Source organism: Megalops cyprinoides, chromosome 9 (assembly GCF_013368585.1).
Source record: "Megalops cyprinoides isolate fMegCyp1 chromosome 9, fMegCyp1.pri, whole genome shotgun sequence".
NCBI lineage: Eukaryota > Metazoa > Chordata > Actinopteri > Elopiformes > Megalopidae > Megalops > Megalops cyprinoides.
Window position 1 is genome coordinate 11,717,339 of NC_050591.1, and position 20,458 is coordinate 11,737,796.

Genomic DNA, 20,458 nt, shown 5'->3' on the forward strand with positions numbered 1-20,458 from the left:
AATCTGATTTGAATAGAGTTGGTAACTGATGAATGGAAAACGCAAACCATATTAAAAGTTCAGGAGCGTGATGCCTTGGCTGTGCGTGCATACCCAATTTAGTCATTGAGTGTTTCAGTGCTTATTTTTCCACTGAATGGTGCTGCAAGTGTCCTAGCTCACCCCCACCCTTCCCATTTCACAGGGTTTGGTTTATGACTTAGAAAGTGGTGGTGAAACAGCTGGAGATCTGAGTCTGAATATTTATTCGCTGCGCTCAAGTGCTCCCCTCTGCAAAGTAAAAGTTCCCTGCTGGTAAACGTGATGAATGGGTTTTCGGTGGCCATTTTGGCCTCCGCATTCTCTCCGTGAACGACGTAACAGGGCAAAAACCACCCTTTCAATACTCTTTTCAGAGCAGATCCACACGGCACTTCTGTGAGGTGGTGCAGTTATCCATTTGGTTTCAACAAAATGCCTAACATAAAGCCATAATGGGGGTAAGCTCTGGTCCAAGAGGAGAAAAAGAACACAGTAGCTTATGAGACACAGACGCAAAAGTTGCAGCAAACAGCTCTACCTTTTGGGCCATGGATCTTGCTGATTGCCTTTCCTTCTGAGTTCCACTGGTGCAAACCGGAACAAAATGGGGTATTTGAATACAGTAACACCTGTGATCACTGCGCGGGATGTGGGGGTACTCCCTCTGAAAAACAACACTTATTGAGCGATATTCTTACAATTCTACAACATTTTCCAAAATACTCAAGGCTATATGTTGATGACTGTTGTCTGTCATACATACAGGCTATTGCTAAAAGTCCCTGGATCTCACAAAATAAGTTGTGTAGCCAAATAAAGCCCTAACCAAAAACATGATACAGTACATTTTATGCTCTAGTTTGGGAAACAAATTTTAAGTCAGGCTAGGTGATCTATAAAAGAAACTTACTACAAACTGTACATAATATTTCTTTTTTTATTATTCAATCTCAAGCCTCTGCTTCTATTTTTCTCTTGAATTCCTTTTTTTGTGCTTACTTAGCTCACTGTCAATACTTAGAGAACCTTTAGTTACCTGCGGAAATATTTTCCTGCTTGTAATAGGTTGCCTTCCACTGTCTATTTTGTGAATCAGTTTCCTTGTTAACTATTTATTGCTTTGATGTCGGAGGAGGACCTGGAGTTTAGAGTCTAATGGTGATCTTGACTTGCTAAGAACCACACTGAGTAAACCTTGTAATTCTTGTCCATTGACATCTGCACTGCACATTAGAATGTCTAGAATTGGTTAATAACTCAAAAGCTGACATAGCCTAATTAGTTTCATTTGGATTGGAATTATAACCTACAGAAAGAAATGATTAAAAAAAATCTGTCAACTCTGTCACTATGTTAAATATTTTGTAAAAGTAAATATACTATAGACAATGCTCATTTATCTTACTTGACCAAATCTATATATTTTCTCTCTACACATATGGACTACATTCTGTTTTTGTATTCAGTTTTATTTGAACAAGCCCCTGAGCAGCATCATGCCACTTCAGAGCCGAGGCTTGAGCAGACTTCCCACAGTTCAAAAACTTGGACAGAACACCACTGAATATAAAGCCTGGGCAGCAGTATGGTGCTCACTGTCACGCAAAGGCATCGTGTCCAATTACAATCATCTACTCCCAAAACTGAGTCAAGCCAAACTCCTAATCTTTCACTCTGGTCCTTTACTGTCTCATATATGGCTCCGGGAAAACAACAAAACTATGTCCAGACCATGTAACTAATAGATGAGACTCAAAATTAAACAGCATACTAGAATGCTAGCCTACACCCTGTCTTTCATTTTTGATTTGCATAGAATGCATTACATTACCTTCCCATGTCACTGGGACAGAGGCAAGTATAAGCAAGTGATAAACATTCAGTGTTTGTTAAATTATTGTTAGTTAATTTGAATAATATTGACAGATATTGCAGGTTTGTAACTTGGCTTGGCTTATTCAGTTGTTTCCTCTCAGCAATTTAAATGCAAACTTTTTCATCTGCAGACGTCATGTCCCCTCCCCCTGTCATATACCTGTAAAGCAGAAACTATATAGCAGTGAACTGTCAAAGCTCCTACGCTTGTGTGTGTGTGTGTGTGTGTGCGCGCGAGGAGGGGGAGGCCTATATCAGAGGTCAAATCATAAGCACTGAACGTATTCCAGGTCCACCCATCCGCTCAGAGGTGAATCACAGCCTAAAGCATGTCAAATTTCGTTATCTTGCAAGGCACACTATGTTCTCCGACTCAGAAATTACACCCACTGCACTGCCAAGGGCCAAGTAATGGACTGGTGAGGAAAAATGACTTATGGTGATGGGAATGGAAGAAAAAAAAGCCTTTAATGAAGTAATGCTTTCCAAGAGGAGGAACCCCTATCATGTCCCAAAGCAACATTTGCTTACAAAAGTTCCGAAATCTGACTTTCTCCACTGCCGAGTTGTCACGTCAACGCTCCAATGTTTTCGAGTATATATTCTGAAGCCAAAGCAAAGCGTTATCAAACTGAAAGAAGGGCTCAGCAAATTAGGCAGTTTTATTTCAACGATGAATTTATTTTTTTTTTTTCCAAACTGAGTATGGGCTTGTAGAAACCTAAGAAACCTAAGATAATGACAGATTTCAGCTGACCTCGGTTCACATCTCCCTCAGGTAAAGGTTCTGCAAAGGGTTAAATGCACCAGGCTGCTCTGCGCAGGCCTCTGCAGTGACGCATCTGGCATCTAGGCCCATCCTCATGCGTGGCGCTGCCTCTTGTGAACCACCTGCCACCTGCCTTTGACTGCCACCTAGCGGTTAAAAGAGGCTCTGCAATTTCACTAATGTGACCAACAGCAATGAAATGAGAATCACATGACGGCATTTAATTGTTTACAGATTTCAAAATTTTGTCCACGCCCTCAAGTCAAATTACTTCAGTGTCCCTTTACTGGAAAAAAAAAAAAAAAAAAAAACACAGGCAAAGAAAGTGATGCCAACAGTTTAAAATAAACACTTAGCTAAGAAAAGACGTAGATCCTTTGTAGATCCCTCACCCAGAAGGTATTGCATTTGGCTCCACATAACTTTGTGTCTGTCTGCATCAAAGGAATGCAGTAACAGTATAATACCACTAGAGGGTGAGGTTGAAACAACAGCTAGTGCTGGTCACACAAATTTTTCATATATCAGTAAATTAAATAACAGAAAAACATCAATGTTCTCAAACCATTGTATGGCTCTATGTCACATTATGTTACAAATAAAGCTATGCTGGTGTGGAGAGAACTGTTCATCAGAATGCATCAGCAATTTTTGGTTGAAAACTTTCTGAAAATATATATGGCTTCTTATGCTGTGTTTTCTAAACAAATTATTACAAAAAATGCTCTGCAGCAATTTATGCGTATCTCTGCTGAGATTGTCGGTCAGCTGTAATCCAAACCACTTATTTGTCAAAAGCATAGCATCAACTCCATTGACCACAGACACGTCCACATCCACAAATGTGAGCTTCTAGCTAGACCAACACCTTAAAAAATAAGACAGTACAATTCTTTACATAATTTCCTCAACCATAAATACAAATGTAACATACACTGTACTGTCTTAAATTCAATGGTAAGGCTGAAATCTTTGCATTATCCTCTAAAACACATAGCTGACTATCATACATCTCTAAGGGAAGCATTTGTTTAAAACAGACTCCCTGTATGATTAGACCCTTTCTGTCGCCATCACTCCGTTTCGCTCCATCGCAATGCTTCCAACAGCATATGGCATGAAGTCCGCTCTATGTTTTCTGAATCACAACCTGGAATTTACCTGAAAGACAGAAATTAAAAAAGTGACCTTAACAAAAATCCTGAAATGATCTGAAATATACATATACGCAAAGTTGTGCACTGCAGTGTGTAAAAACTTGTGAGTTGCACAACTCACATTTAGCGATCCACACCTCTGAAAGCCTACGATATGACTTTTATGGCTTTTTCAGAGGGACAGATATTCCAGTGGCCCTCAGAAGCTTAAAGTGTTTCAGTATGGTGACATAATTTCACAATCAACAAGATGGTGCATTAGTATACAGTAACTTTCATAAGTTTGGACACACTTTATTTATTTATTACAATTTTCCACATTTTAGAATAATAGTATAAAGCCATCAAAACTATGAAATAACACAAATGGAATTATGCAGTGACAAAAAGTGTTATAAACAAATCAAAACTGTTATTTCAAATTCCCACAGAAACACTCCAAAATCTTGTGGAAAGCTTTCCAAGAAGAGTGGAAGCTGTTATAGCTGCAAATACATATACTTGTATTCAAGTATATGTATTTGAATACAATGTCATTACAATGTAATGGTCAGGCGTTAGTCATACTTTTGTCCATATAGTGTGTATATACACACACACTACTGTTCAAAAGCTTGGGGTCAGTTAGAAATACCCTTGTTTTTGAGAGAAAAGCAATTTTTTGTCCATTAAAATAACATCAAAATGATCATAAATACAGCGCAGACATGGTTAATGTTGTAAATGATTATCATAGCTGGAAACGGTTGATTTTTAATGGAATATCTACATAGGCGTACAGAGGCCCATTATCAGTAACCATTAGCCCTGTGTTTCAACGGCACATTGTGTTTGCTAATGCAAGTTTATCATTTTGAAAGGCTAATCGATCATTAGAAAACCCTTTTGCAATTATGTTAGCACAGCTGAAAACTGTTGTGCTGATTAAAGAAGCAATAAAACTGGCCTTGTTTAGACTAACTGAGTATCTGAAGTTCGATTACAGGCTCAAAATGGCCAGAAACAAAGAACCTTCTTCTGAAACTCATCAGTCTATTCTTGTTCTGAGAATGAAGGCTATTCCATTGGAGAAATTGCCAAGAAACTGAAGATCTCCTACAACGCTGTGAACTACTCCCTTCACAGAGCAGCACAAACTGGCTCTAACTAGAATAGAAAGAGGAGTGGGAGGCCCCGGTGCACAACTGAGCAGGAACACAAATACATTAGAGTGTCTAGTTTGAGAATCAGACACCTCCCAGGTCCTCAACTGGCAGCTTCATTAAATAGTACCTGGAATGCTGGCGTTGTAGGCAGAGTTGCAAAGAAAAAGCCATATCTCAGACTGGCCAATAAAAAGAAAAGATTAAGATAGACAAAACAACATAGACACTGGACAGAGGAATACTGGAAATTGTTATGGACAGACGAATCTAAGTTTGAGGTGTTCGGATCACAAAGAAGAACATTCGTGAGATGCAGACCAAATGAAAAGATGCTGGAGGAGTGCTTGACGCCATCTGTCAAGCATGGTGGAGGCAACGTGATGGTCTGGGGCTGCTTTGGTGATGGTAAAGTGGGAGATTTGTACAGGGTACAAGGGATCTTGGAGAAGGAAGGCTATCACTCCATTTTGCAACACCATGCCATACCCTATGGACAGCGCTTGATTGGAGCTAAGCCTACAACAGGACAATGACCCAAAGCACAGCTTCAAACTGTGCAAGAACTATTTAGGGAAGAAGCAGTCAGCTGGTATTCTGTCTATAATGGAGTAGCCAGCACAGTCACAGGATCTCAACCCTATTGAGCTGTTGTGGGAGCAGCTTGACCGTATGGTACATAAGAAGTGTCCATCAAGCCAATCCAACTTGTGGGAGGTGCTTCGGGAAGCATGGGTTGAAATCTCTTCAGATTACCTCAACAAATTGACAACTAGAATGCCAAAGGTCTGCAAGGCTGTAATTGCTGCAAATTGAGGATTCTTTGAGGAAAGCAAACTTTGAAGGACACAATTATTATTTCAATTAAAAAATCATTATTTCTAACCTTGTCAATGACTACATTCCGATAATAAACTTCATTTCATGTATGAATTCATGGAAAATAAGGAAATTTCTAAGTGACCCCAAACTTTTGAATGGTATTAGTGTGTGTGCGTGTATATATATATATATATATATATATATATATATATATATATATATATATATATATATATATATATATATACACACAATTTTTTTTAATTAATGATTTTTTTTGGAAAGAAAGTCATGCATAGGCATCCACGTCAATACACATTTGTCTAAGAAACAAATTTCAAGCTTAAGCATAAGTCTTTTCATCAAAATGTCTTTGAATGCATGTTTTCCATTATCTTAATCAGGTGTGTCCAAACTTTTGACTGGTACCATATATTCTTGTGTACAGCTCCATTTTTTTCAAGTTTTTTTTCTCCCGATGAAAGACACTACCGCCTCCACGCGTATGAGTTTCCTCAACCAGAGGCTGAGAGCTGCAAGTTTCGCAGTCTTCGTTCTGGTTTCACTTACCTAACTGCAGCCAAAAGACTGGATGCAAACCCGAACCACCTGTTGCTCTGGGTTGCCTATTCGCTGCTGGTTCAGACGTATTGGAACTGTGGGTCTGGAGGGTGTGTGTGTGCGTGTGTGTGTGTGTGTGTTTCCAGCAAGAGCTCGCTGTGATGCCAGACTCTTCCCACGCGGAGGTTTGGCTGATGAAACGCGGTGCAATGCACGGCACCTGCAGTGCGCGCGACCCAGTCCCGACGCGCTGCGGTCAAACGGAGAGCGTCTGCAGCGCCTTCGCCTTGGCCGAGCGAGACTTCAGCGCAGCCTCGTCTGGAGACTAAATGAATTAACGCCTTGAAATAGACGGCAGGATGACACAGTAATGTCTGCTGCACAACAGCGGTGGCGGGTGAGTCTTTCTCATGTTTTTTTTTTTTTTATATATATAATGCTATTGCCATTTAGCAGGCAATCTTATTCAGAGAGATTTACATAGGTTGCAATTTTATCCATATAAACAGCTGGATATCTATTGAGGCAATTGTGGGTTAAGTACCTCCACTCCAAGGGTACAACAGCAGTGGCTCGGCAGGGAACTGAACCAGCAACCTTTTGGTTGGGAGGCCTGTTCCTTGCCACTGTGCCACACTGGTGCCCACTGCTGACTTATTTATGCTATGTCCTCCCTTCCTGGAACTTGGCAAGTCGGCAAGACCAACTGCGATCATAAAGCTCTTTGTATGGGTGGGTTGAATTAGTGGAATGTCCTGTGACCATCAAAATCATTTTAGGGGGTCACATTTTCAATCTATATGGCACGCATCGTTTTTGAGCATTCATGGGGTGGTAGGTCATGGTTTTGTTAGGTAGGTTATGGTTGACGATGCTCCATTTAGACAAGGGTGGCTTTCTCATTTAGTAATGTACTAATAACTGCCACTGAACACAAAAACAACCATGTATAAAAGACTCTGAATATGTGTACATTGAAAGGGGTACCAAGTGAGGCTTGAGGATATTTTGAATTCTGACTTGGCTATCGGAGAGGCCTGCCTAGCCCAGGTAAGCCAGAGAGCCTATTAGTGTTCCAATTCTCTGCAATCCCCAAATGATTTAGCAAGTATACGAAGAAGCTAACCAAGTTATAACAATGAATTTACACAATCCTGTACAGAGGCTACAAAACCAGTTGTCCCTCCCACCACTAGAAAAGCAATCAGAGTCACAGGTAACAGGTGAAATGAAAATGGTATCGGTAGAGGGGACACTCACATGAGGGCATGGTGGAAACTTCCGCTGTCACCACGCTGTCCAACCCCAGGTTCGAGAGGGCACCCCTCACCAATCCACAGGAGAAGGCTAGGTACTGCAGAGGAAGACACAGCAAACTCACAGTGGGCCCACACTATCCAAACTGGCCCACAGCTGGCACTGAATCAGAGCATCCATGTATGGGATAAGGCTGATGTCTCCACAAATGTCAACCACTCAAAGCAGTCAAGACTTGCTGAGTGTCCCAACAGTCCTTATAGTCATCATATGTATCCCATACCGAGGGAAAATATACTATCCACATGAACGCTGGCTGTTGATTTTAACATCTAAGAATGCGGTCTGCATTTCATCTGCATGCATAAAATGGCACTTACAATACAGTATTACAAATGCCTGGTAATTTGACTGATACATTCCCCCTGGGTTTTCTCTTCTCATAGAACTGTGCTTGCCGCTCTCCATGATGATACATGGAACTGCCATACAGCAGAGTTTATGTCCAGATGTGGAGATGAGGTGGAGAGGTGGAGCACCAATGCAATTTGTACTAGTTGAAAAATTCACAACCTGCATTATAAATGTAACAAAGAACCATGCTATGGGCCACATATATTCTAACAGAAACAACTTCATACACAAACTCCATCATTCTTAACTGCTACTGACAGAGAGGGATTTTTGTACATAGAGTGAGAAAGTAATGAGTGCTGAGACTACTGTAACTGGCTTGTCAGCATCATTTTTACCCACACATGGATCTGTTTGGGTCTGTAATGGATCAGGAGCAAACTTGTATCTTCCTGGTGGACTGGGAGTGGACTGGTTTTGAAAAAGCTGAGACTGTGACAGACAAGTGACATAGTCTTACCTTGGGGGCTTCCTCCAGGTACTGCTTGCCATTAGAGAACTGGGTCAATAGTGCAAACTTGTTGTCTTGTAAGACATAAGTACCCTGTAGGAAATGTAAACATACCCCACACAGTCAAAATATCTTCCAAAAAATCATCTGAGGTATTTTATACATCCTACTGTTAATAATGTGCATGACACCAAATGCAAATAGAATAATTATGTCTGTCCACAGAAGTGTACCTGGTGGTTCGTCCTCAGGTTGTCGATTTGCTTCTTGAAGATGTTAATCCAAAAATCTTTGCAAATGAACTTCATCATGTCCAGGTCATCCTTGAAACTGGGTGTGTCTTTTGTGATCCTTCAGAGTCAACAAGCAAAGAAGCGTCAAAACTAAGTTTTTTTTTGGTTGGTTTCTGGTTGTAATTCTACCAAATTGTCTTATGTTCCATGTAACTATAGGATGTGGTCCCCTGTAGCTTAATAGCTTAATAGTATGTGCTTCAGAAAGAGGATGTCATTACTGTGATGCAGTACCTTTCTATTAGTCCTTGTCCTACCCTGAATCCCATGCCTTCCAATACAGACACACATGTGTTTCTCTCCTGAAGGAAGGGAAAAAGGTTCAACACAACTATAAACAAGGCACTTCTTCAGATAGCTTCCATCTGGGCTAAATACTGTACACACTTTGAACACACATATACACATGCATACACACAAATGTTTCAGTCTAAAACATAACTTAAATCTTATAAAGTAGTTATTACAGAATACAACACCCACAAAAGTAAACTGTGTTAACTACATGTTTATCATGGCATTTTAAACGTCCACAACTGTCACTGAATGATAAGCTAAATCAGGGAACAGAACAGTTAGTTGTACTGTCTAGGTGTATGCAAATAAAGGCTTCAAACACAAAAATCTGAAATGACATGAGAACCAGATTACTGTATGTCCGACAGAACTACAGTAATGCCGGGTCGCCTTGCCATATGATGTATTTAAACATAAGGGGGTGGCTGCTGAGGCAGACACGAGGGATGGAGAGAGCTTACTGATAATGACCTTAACCTTTTCCTCAGTTGCTTAACTGAAAACGAACATATATTTTCATGCAACAGCCTGAAAGGGAAGTGAGGGGACTGAAACTGACACTCTTATTAATCGAGTCAAAAGTTCTCAACCGCATCCATTTGTAGTACCCCCGAAGAGGCATTTTAATCCTGACAGCAGCAAGAGCAAAGTAATACCATCTGACTGTTCAAGCGAAAAGAAATGCTATTATTTGAAATTACCTGTTCCGTCTCCGCTCTAGACGCCTGCTCTTTGTAAACGTGAGCCACCATCTCCATGTGTAGAAACTCGAAGAGCGCATCGTCTGCCATGACTAAAACCAGATAAATACTTGTAAGCACCAAAACGACCGTTCGTGAACTCGTTTTGCTCACATTTGACTAATGTTGATTCTCCAGATAATCAAAACCTAACTTATATGCAACACTTTCTGTTCAGAATTGGAAGACATGCGACACCGTAGCCAGCAAGACTTAAACGTCTGAGGTGAGTGCCACGGCACTGATCCTTTCTCTTTTTTTTTTTTTTTTTTTTTCAAATCTACTTAGCTATGTCATGTTGTCATGAATGCTATCTAATTATGCTTTTGCGTCATAACATGCACGGCCTGACTTGGGACAACGCTGTGAATGGCTAACGTTACGTTGGCAAAATCTGACCCAAACTGCTGACTGGCATGAACTGTTAATGTTACCCTAGCTAGACAATACCTATTTTGCACTAACAAATGACGTTTCATTATAGCCAGCGTTAGCAATCACAATGTATGGCCGTGCAACTCGTCACATGCACACCTTGCTAGCTGTTTTTGGAAAGAAAAAGCATGTTGCAATAAATACTTGAAATTAACTTTTATACAACTAAGTCGCATCACATACAAGCCTGTTAGCTCACTACTTAGTGAACTTCATCTTATGAGGCTTAAAAGCTTGTTAGCCAGTTGGCAAGCTAGTTAGACTTTTTCTCGGGCATGGTGTGCGGTCAAATGTAACGTCAGAGCATGTGATGTAGGGAGGGCATCCAAACAAAAGTATTTCAGAAAAAAGTGTCTTGCTAGCGTTCGATAATACTGACGTAGCTGGTCAGTAGCCAGTAGTTATAGCTAAGCCAACTGGATATTAGTCCGCCAGCAAGCTAGCTTCCTTCAAAGATGAAGATTCGGGAGACGTGATGGTTGCAATTGAAGTTATTGTTTATGTTTTTGCAATGTAGCTGCAGTTTTGTTGCTTTATATGTAAATTATATATGCACTGTACTAAAAAAACTGAAATGAAATGTAATCACTTACTGAGAAGGAGCACAATACCTCTCTTCACGATATAAACAAGTAACTACCACCAGTTAGCTAGTGACCGACTTCCTTTTTCTGGGTGCCGCAGAGGGACAATTTTCTCTTTAAGTACAGACCGCAAAAGTACGCTCTCCGATTTTCACGCTTTGCATAAGCAGTCTGGGTCTTCGGAGTTCAGGGGAAAAAACACACTTTCATATATAAAAATAATTATATTTATTAGGATTATTGTAAGTGCTGAGAGGAAACAAATGGACAGAAAACACTTTCCTGAACTAGAGAGAGTAAATCAAAGAGATCACTGCAACCAGGAAACTGAAAAACATTGAGAAAAACTTACTCAAGACACCCAAGACTCTATTTTATTTACATTGAGTTCATGCTTTGTCAAATTCCTAATTTCCGCGTGTTTCAGTATTGCAAACGCTTTGACCTACACATATCCTTACATACGACTGGATTGACAGTCCTTCAAATACCTGTCCTTTTTAATCTTTGGGATGAGTCACAGAGTTATACATATTCAGGAATTTAGATGCATCGCTGTTAGTAAATGCACATTTTTTTGTTTGTTTTTCATGCAGTTCTCAACAGTTCATTCCCATGTACTGCAATGACGGGTGAAATGTTCTCTTTTTGTGACAGAAATGAAGTGTCTGCAATCCCAATGTAACATAGTTTCAAGTTATATCCTGATGATCCATACACAATTTATGATATACGTCATGTCAACATGAATACACTACTTATAAAGTGTCACAGACAACACTGCCAGTTTTCAGCAGTACACTGTAATTCCATTGATGTATTTTACAATTGAATTCAGCTTTTTTTTTTTTTTTACCCCCCGGTTCCACACAAAAACATTGGACAGGATATAAAGGTAAATATTCAGCACCATTTACTGTCGGTGACCCACTTAAGAGTCTGCAATAGCTTTTTGATACTTCATACTGGTGTTGAATGGGCACAGCTGCCTTTATAGTGAAGGTATAAAAACAAAAGTGGGCGGAAAATAAGCACATTTTCCTGCTTCATGCTGTAAATCAGATTTTGTGGTATCACAATCCGATACATGTTAACAGCAACTTAACAAAATATGATGTCCCTTCAACATAACGCAAGGGGAAAATTTTTCAAGAAATAAGCATTGTGCATGAAACCTTAAGAAGTAAAGCAGAGAATGTCGCCAACATCAGATAGATATCAGTTTTGCATACATATCAATATAGAATAATTAACAGAACATTATTCTATATCGCTATGGAGTGTTCTGACAAGCCTTGCAATGACCAGCTGAAGCTGGTAAAGCTGTTAACAGTCTGATAACAGTATGATATGAGTTTAGAAATGCATTAGGCTTATGTGAAAAGTTGCCCAAATTCAGCTGCACCGCTAATGGTGTACTAAGTAATTTACCCCCATCTAAAAACATCAGTAACCACAGCTTACATATGTTATTTCCCTTCATGATTCAAGTGTGTTCAGTCTACCTTACTCTGCAGTACTATAAAATATTAACAAAAATATGAAAGTTAGTAATGCACTGTTGTTGATCATATAAAGGTGCTGTGATTACATAATTCAAACCATATATGTGAATTTAAATAAGATTGTTTGAGCCTGGTTTAAGGAATTTCCATATGATAATCCAGTTACACACTGATTGTTAAATCTAAGGATGCAAGTTTTAAAGTAAATGAAATAATGTGCTACATAACAGTAGATGTGCAACACTTTCACATGCCATGGCACAATGCTAGATTCAATAGCTTTATGTTCTGTACGGAGTTCAGTATAAATTGAACCATAATGATTCTGGCCTAAAGCTCATGTTATTTTTCTCCTTCTTCCTGGATAATGCTAACAAAAATGTAGTGTAACCTTTTGTTTTCCTACTGTCTAACACATGACTTTCAAGTTAGGCTAAACGGTCCTACTCCAAGATTCCCTACACAACAGCTGTTTTGAATAGAGGTACAGATACAACATCTGTGACACCAAACTTGTGTTGAACCAGACAAGGTGAAATCCGTTGTGACTGGATGTTAGGATGCAAATCATTGACCACTGCAACCACACAGCAACACTCTCCAGTGAGACTATTCAGCCCTGCCATGTCAAAGAACCCCGGATTCCACTCTTGCAGACACAAACCTTCTCTCTGATGCTAGGGAATAACGCTACACAAAGAGACCCACTGGCCACAATTCATAAAGCATTTATAGGACAGCCCTTTAATTAGGACTACATTTAACAGTAATCAAGAAAATCCACCAAAGCTGTAAAATGTTCCAGAACACCTTTGGGGCACCATACTGAGAGGTACTGAAGCATATGGAAGATAGAACTTGCTCTTTTGAAGATTATGTGCCTTTTGGCTGTGCAATTTGTTAAAAAGAAATCCTGAAAAAGGCCTGTCGTAAGTTTGATTTATGAATCGGGGCCATTGCTTACAAATGAATCCCAATGCAGGAGGCCTGTTGGAACAACCAAGTAAGTTTGGACTGAAAACCCAAAAAGTCAGTTTAGTACAGTGTGTCTTAAAATCTACAAACTCTCAAAAACAGAAGCACCCATAGTCATGTTTTTACCCCAAGTTCTTCTTCACCATCCCCTGACGTGTGTGACTCTGAGATGAGATGACAAACTGGGGACGTGGGGTGGGGTGGGGGGAGGTACGCTGGGAGACCTCACTTGTGCTGGCACCTGATCGAGAGCCCGTTCAACAGGACACCTCTGCGGGGCTCCGGGGGAAGCTGTTCGGGGAGGGGGGCCCCGGGGGGGTCGGGCTGCCCCTCGTCTGGAGGCTGCCGCTGGGGCGACGTGTTGCCGGGCGACGCCTCGCCGGCAGCCGGGGGGGAGCCTTGGTGGACCTCCAGGAGGGAGACAGTCCAAGATGGCGGCGGGGGGGCAGGCTCGGAGGGGGCGGGCTTGGCGGGGCACGGCGCCAGTCCCTGTGCCTGGGCGTGCTCCACGCCCCTCAGGATGCGCACCAGGGCCTCGTGGACCTGCTGGCTGACGGAAGCGTCCCTCTCGCCCGGGGCCTCCTTGGCCGGGGGCCCCCTGGTGGAGTTGGAGAGCTGCTGCAGGACCTCGATCTGCCGGTCCATCAGCCCCAGCATGCTGCAGTGGAAGGCCCTCTGCTCTGCCAGCTGCTCCCCCAGCTGGTGGTTGAGGATGGTCAGCTGCTGCAGGATCAGGCTGCTGATGTCCTCGCATGTCCCTGCAGAAAGGGGCACACCAGAGATTGATCTGAGTCAATATATACCATCAGAAGTACTAATGATGAGAGAAGCACCCTTAATCTACTGTCTAACCACAGTATAAAGGTGCAGTTAGAGTTTTAAAGGCCTCTGTTCAATTTAAGCACCATACATTTCTCCCCAGGTTTTAGTAATTTATTCAAGAGCAACACAGTTAAAACATAATTTGTCTGTGTAAGATATTGACAAATTTTCATGTGCTGAATTTTGATACTAAGAATATTGCGTCTATTGTCTATTTAAATCCACAATCCCACAATCCTGTGATCTCAAAATGTATTCCAGTCACACCAGGAAAATCGGAACCTCAAGCTGCAACACAGGATTTACAATTTCATTTAAGTGTCTTTAACAAATAAACTTGAGCACAGAGTCTTCCTCAAAAACAGATTCCAATAACTAACTGGAGGGGTGGGGGACTAAACACCTGAATTACATTCACAGGTCATGCTTACCATTACATTAACTATTCTCTACTTTACTTCAGATATACTCTGCATTTGTTACATAGATCACCTCTGCAAGTCATGCAAATGATTTTTTTCTTCAACCTCATTTCTTACACTAGCTCCCCAGCAGTGGAATAAATCACTTGCCAATTGTTCCTTATTTATTTGAGTATAGCACTTGTGGCTATTTTGTGACCCATTTTTCAAGCTGACTGTTCCTTGACTTGGTTTTGCTTTCTTATTTATTGTACTAACTGTCACAATACCATATACTTGATGTCCTACACATTGTAAGTAACTCTGGATTTGCGTGCCATAATAACTATATCTTAGTGCTTATTTTCATTTGTCAAAAACCACAACCCTAGATTAAGGACTGAAATCATTAATCCTTTTCTGTCTTTTCCTCAGTGGAGGCAGCTGTATGCTGACCTGGGGAGTCTCTCGGGCTGCAGCCTGCGGGATCTCTGGCGCCCTCTAGGCTCCGTAAAGAGGAAAGCAGTTGAGGATCGGAGTTCACTGGGTACAGGTACTCTCCCGACAATCCTAGAGTCACCACCTCCTCCGTCCCTATGTCCCAGTGGGGTGTCCTGAAATCTGCCGGCTCCTCGGGGTGTCCCTTGCTTTCCTCGCTGTCCCCCTCTGGCCCGGGGAGGGTGTCCTGCCAGCGGGTTGCCGTGCAGGACTGAGGAACATCACCTGGGAGAGAAGGGAGGAGGACAGTGAGCAAGGGATGAAAAACAATAGAACGACTGACAGAATCTAGGCACTGACATTTGCCTGACTACCAACATGTTGTTCAACAAAAGAGATGAAGATATTGACTGATCAGGAAAGTGGCATTTCAATCATTTCAAAATGACAGACATATCAGACAGTTTATGCTACTTTTTAAAACACAATTCTTTAAATGAGTGAATCGTCATTCATTCATATGAAACGTCAGAAATCCTGGGCATAAAATCAAGATCAAACTTTGAGTAACAAATAATAACAAAGAGGTCTTAATTTGTAAGACCCACTAACCACTTCTTTTAAACTTAAGTTAAAATCAAAGACTCATGATCCATGCTCTTTAGTAACTGCTAGTCTTTTATATTCACAATTAAAAGGCTTTTTGAGTTGATCTATGGGGAAAATTATCATTAATTTTACAGGTATATTTTTGCATAAACTTTGTATTTTCTGTGCAAAGTCAATACATATTTGACAGTGATCACCCATGGACCATGTTTGTTTGGACCTACCAAGCACAGAAATAGTAAGTGATCGGCCCACACAAAGCAGAATTATAAAATATTTCTTCATCCAACCACTTTCCCATTTTTTCTTATAGATCAACCCTACATTTGTTTCAACTTAGAATGTCTTACAGTATCTGAGTATCTCAGATTATCCTATGTAAGTGTTATAACTGGGCTAAAAGAAAGTGGCATTCATGCATAGCTTGGAACAGATGCTGATGAAAAGGTAAACGGAGGCAGTACTGTCAGTGTGATCCTCCACATCGGAGGTGGAGAGCACCACCAGGTTGTGGCTCCCGGCGGCAGCCTCTCCCTGGCCGGCCGCCCGCGGCCTCCGCGCCAGCATGCGGTCCAGCTTCTTGAAGTAGCGGAAGGACTCGATGGCGGAGAGGCGGGCGGCGGGGCTGCGGTAGCCCGCCGTCTTGATCTTGCGGTACTTGTGCTTGAGGCTCTTCCAGCGGTTGCGGATCTGGTTGACGGTGAAGTGGATGTCCCGCTTGGCCAGGCTGTGGCGGAGGCGGCGGAAGTGCGAGTCGTTGCGCTGCCGCTTCTTGTCCAGCTCGTGCACCAGGTCCAGCTCCTCAATCAGCGCCAACATGGCGAAGGTGTCCGTCTCCGTCCACCACTTGTTGGGCCTCCTCTCGCTCAGGTCCATGGTCTCCTCCTCCTCCTCCTCGTCCGGCCCTTCCGCTGGCAGCCCACTGGGCACGGAGCTTCGGGGAGGGGGGGCGGGAGGGGGGTGGGGGGAGGAGGAGGGAGGGAAGAGGGACAACACCCCATTGAGACGGTTTCTGCCACTGATGAGACAGAGCCTTCACTGCTGCCTGCAAATGTCTTTCCCGATAATCATTCTTGAAACTTTACCAGCAGTGCATTTACAGAACAAACTGCTGGCAAAACATCAGAATGTCATCTTTCATCATCAAATCCAGTGTACAAAAGCCTTTCTTAGCTGTGTGTTTTAGACTGTGCTTTAAAAACGGTTGAGAAAAAGACCCATCATTAAGCAGGGTCAGACCTGTACATAGCTTTTATTTCTCTTTGTATAGGTTGTTTTCTGGTCAGATTTATCATGGAATTTTCCATACTAAAGGAAGGAATTTAGTCCTCAGCCATAAACCAGCCCAGATGTTTCTTTGGAACAAAGTAAAAGACAGAATAAGGTTCTCTGACAATATATTTGTAAAAAGTGTTCATTCATTTTTCCACAAGGCTATGACTATTTGGTTTACCCTCAGCTTCTTACAGTTATGGGACAAGGATGCAACAATGCTGGCAGACAGAGCTGAGAGAGAATTTCAGCATCACATATCATGAAATCCAACTCTAGGGATTCAAATAATTCTATGCAAACTTACTTTTTTTACCAATTTAAGGTTGAGTGTCAGACTCAATGTTTCCCATTCTTAAGACACTGATTATGATTGCTTATTTTACACTGAGCTATATCATATGTTCTACGCAGAGCATGCTGAGAACAAATCATTAAAGTCCACATTTCACAATTTAAGTTTAAAGGGAATGGAACGATATGCATTCATGCACAAATTGCAATGATCGACTGTTATTCACTTTAGCACTTGTGTGACCAATTTCGTATTGATTCGAGAATAAACGTGAAATTCATCGACGACATATCTGTCATGAGGACATGAGTATCCTCATTCGTTTAAATACTATTTTGCTGAACGATAACACTACACTTGCAGGCAAACAAGCTGTTTTAACGGGCAGTAAGAGAGAATGTCTTGTCTTTGGTCAGCTTTTCAGATTTGAGAAGACTCCATATCCGTCATAAAATAAAATGATAAAATTAAACAATACAAGTAACAAATGTATTAACAAAGGACAGGCAAGCTGGCTAATATGCTTTGATGTCTGCAACAGCGATGACGTCGCGATTAGATATTGATCCCTATCGCTCACTGGCTCTTGGTCTCAATGGTCTGCAGCTAATTCTTCCTTTTGTGTTCAAGCCTCGAAGCGGACATCCTTTGCAACCACCTCAACTAGTGCAAGACATTTTAATCGCAATTAATTGTTTGATTATACCTATACACATGTACATCCATTACTTAGCTAACGAGATAATTCATTTAGCATCAGCAAGTTGGCTGGCCGCTAGCTTGCAAGCTAGCTACATTAGCATTGGTCAGAGCACAATGTGATCCAGTGACCGTAGCCAGCAAGCCATCTCTCTCGAAGGAATCACTAACGCACAATAAACCTGATAAGCCACGGTCCCACGCACCAGGGGAGCCAGGCGGCTTTCTCCGACCGTTTTTCCTTGTAGTGGTTCAGAAAGTTTAAACGCTTACTGTCAAAAATAACACCTCATCGCTTCACCGCAACTTACGCAGCGCTTCGCCTGCGTCAAGGTAGCTTCATGTTTACGCTCCGATCATATGACTGAGGTTTGTTGACAAGCCTCACGTCACATGTTGTACAGCAGGACTCTGGTTGGCTACGCAGACACACCGTGGTCCACGTGATTGCAGAGGTTGGCTTCCTGTTCATGTGATTTTGTTTTACAGATCCTTGCTGCGAGGTACTGTAGCCTTTTAATTTTTAGTCTGTCATCATTCTTATCTACATTTGCTTGTTTTCTCTGGTAACGCATTTTTGTGGATGGAAATCGTGACGTATCCAGATTTCTCTTTAGCTGTAGAATCGTGTAGCTAGCTAGCTAGCTGGTGTACTAGTCAGCCAGCAACTTCTGTAGTGAACGAATGTTCGTAACGCCAGCTGGCAAATCAAACATTGTGCATTTTTTTCTTGTACATTCTCTTGTAGGGGGAAACGAGCACGATGGCGAGTAACAAATACCAAATAGTGGTGCAGGGTGAGGCATCGGAAACGGATTCAGATGAAGAGGTTTACATAACTTCGCTCTCGTCGACTCAGTCCGTTTCAGCCGGGGTGAAAGTGTCCGGAGAAGCATCGGAGACAGACAGCGAAGGGGAAGTGGAGAAAGTGCGGAAGCTCGTTATTGCCGGGAGTGCGGAAAATGCGCAAGGACTGCGAAGGGATTTGCCCCCGCTCATCGTGATCAGAAACGCCCCTGAGTTTGTTTCCGCGGTGGAGGAGAAACCCGCCCTGAGGCCTGAGCAAAGCGGTCGCTACAACACTTTACTTCAGCAGAAACTGCAGGAGAACAATGCGCGCCTGTGCAACGACGTGTCGCAGATGTACAGGCAAGTGTACCAGAACGCGACCAGAGAGATTCGGCTGGCCACGACTCATCTCAACAGTTCCCAGAGCGGCATCATCAACGCATCCCACAGCATCCGTCTTATCCTGGAGGACCTCAAATCTGTGTCTGAGAAAATCGACATAATCACTAGCTGTAATCTACTCCCTGATATAACCATAGCCACCCCCTAACTCTGTGAATGTGTTTTTAAGGTGTCGCATGACAGTTGAGATTGTCGCCGAACCGCAGGCAGTTTTTGACAACATTATTTTTTGCCATAATAATCGAGCCGTTGACGAGCAAACAGTATATTTGCACTTCTGTGATTACATAAAATAAGGCAATATGGACGGCCATTTTCTTGCGCTTTAAAGGGTCATTTTAAACTAACCAGTCCTACTAATTTTCAGAAGTATTAGGTTATATGAGCTATGAAACAAACCCTCTCCTTAGAAAGCAAATGGAGTTGTTGTTGATTAAATCAGTATTGCGATTTCTTCAGTGAGTTCTTTAGGAGATGCGTCATTGTCCCTGTCAGGTTCACTAATGTTGTGAGACCACGCTGCAGTTCACCGAAACAGAGCACTGATGTGGTCAGCACAGCCGGTCCTTAGTCTTGCCTACCTATTTGCAGAATGCCACAATAGTACACAGTGCCCAAGGTGTCATAACCACTGACAGCTGTCAGTCTTTAAAGTAAAAAGACATACAGCTATAATTTACCACAGTTGATGAAACAACCACGTTTCTCTCTAAAAGCCCAAAACATGGCAAAGGTTAGAAATGCTGTAAAAGTGAAGTGGGACCTGGATGATTAGCTCTGATCTGAGGTCAGTAAATGTGGTTCAGTATTTATCTTCACTCCACCTGTGTTCCAATGCATTAGACAAACAGGGAAAAAAATCAGTAGTGCCCAGACAGTGCCTGCAGGAGTCAGAATGGTTGAGTGGCAGTGCACTCTTACTTTACTGGGGCGATCTTCACAGTGTCAGGGCTGAGTCACTGTGCTGTGTTGTAATGCCTATGAAGCTTAAAGTCTCTCTCATTTTCTACCTCCCTCCTGGTACAGTGCCCTCACCCATGAGTACTGACATGGCAACAGTGGTTTTTTTTTTTTGTAATTTCTTTATTCTTTTGTAACATGATGTGGAAATTAAACTATTTTAAATTGACCTTTTACATTGCGTTGTGTTTGGGAGTGGCTGTGCTACAAGTGTTTTTGCATATGTTTTTAAACAGATAACTGTTTTACTTTGTACACCAAAATTTCCTAAATGGTGTATTTTTTAATGGTGTAATATCTCGATATCTCAGCACACTGAGGGAAAGTGGCTATGTGGTGTAATCTGTCCGTTTCATTTAAAAAAAAAAAATCAAAGCAGGCTGTAATTCCCATTATTGTCAAAGATGTAATCATAATTCAAAGTGTTCAGAAATCTGACCTTCAGAATGTATGTTGCTGACTCAATGGGGGGA

General features: G+C 41.8%; 3 protein-coding genes across 5 annotated transcripts; 1 reads left to right on the top strand and 2 right to left on the bottom strand.

Annotated features, from left to right (window-relative positions):
- Window positions 1-1,973: 1,973 nt before the first annotated feature.
- On the bottom strand, window positions 1,974-11,009 carry trappc6bl (trafficking protein particle complex 6b-like). Of its 2 annotated transcripts, XM_036536261.1 has the most exons (7): window positions 10,828-11,009; window positions 9,761-9,852; window positions 8,997-9,064; window positions 8,703-8,820; window positions 8,479-8,562; window positions 7,608-7,701; window positions 1,974-3,826 (listed from the first exon to the last, which is right to left on the bottom strand). In XM_036536261.1, exons 2-7 carry the CDS (start codon window positions 9,848-9,850, stop codon window positions 3,795-3,797), a joined length of 486 nt encoding a protein of 161 aa, XP_036392154.1. In that variant the 5' UTR covers window positions 9,851-9,852; window positions 10,828-11,009; the 3' UTR covers window positions 1,974-3,794. The 2 variants fall into 2 exon arrangements, with proteins under 2 accessions (XP_036392154.1, XP_036392153.1); XM_036536260.1 differs by lacking the exon at window positions 1,974-3,826 and having other exon boundaries at window positions 7,526-7,701.
- Window positions 6,457-20,076, top strand: bloc1s3 (biogenesis of lysosomal organelles complex-1, subunit 3). 2 transcript variants are annotated; one of them, XM_036536259.1, is made up of 3 exons: window positions 6,457-6,744; window positions 14,957-15,074; window positions 18,583-20,076. In XM_036536259.1, the coding sequence occupies exon 3, from the start codon at window positions 18,598-18,600 to the stop codon at window positions 19,171-19,173; it is 576 nt and encodes a 191-aa protein (XP_036392152.1). In that variant the 5' UTR covers window positions 6,457-6,744; window positions 14,957-15,074; window positions 18,583-18,597; the 3' UTR covers window positions 19,174-20,076. The 2 variants fall into 2 exon arrangements, with proteins under 2 accessions (XP_036392152.1, XP_036392151.1); XM_036536258.1 differs by lacking the exons at window positions 6,457-6,744; window positions 14,957-15,074 and adding an exon at window positions 18,287-18,337.
- Window positions 13,524-18,184, bottom strand: si:ch211-116o3.5 (uncharacterized protein LOC325902 homolog). Its single transcript, XM_036536574.1, has 4 exons — window positions 18,108-18,184; window positions 16,033-16,502; window positions 14,978-15,244; window positions 13,524-14,056 (listed from the first exon to the last, which is right to left on the bottom strand). The coding sequence occupies exons 2-4, from the start codon at window positions 16,442-16,444 to the stop codon at window positions 13,524-13,526; spliced, it is 1,212 nt and encodes a 403-aa protein (XP_036392467.1). The 5' UTR covers window positions 16,445-16,502; window positions 18,108-18,184.
- Window positions 20,077-20,458: the final 382 nt, after the last annotated feature.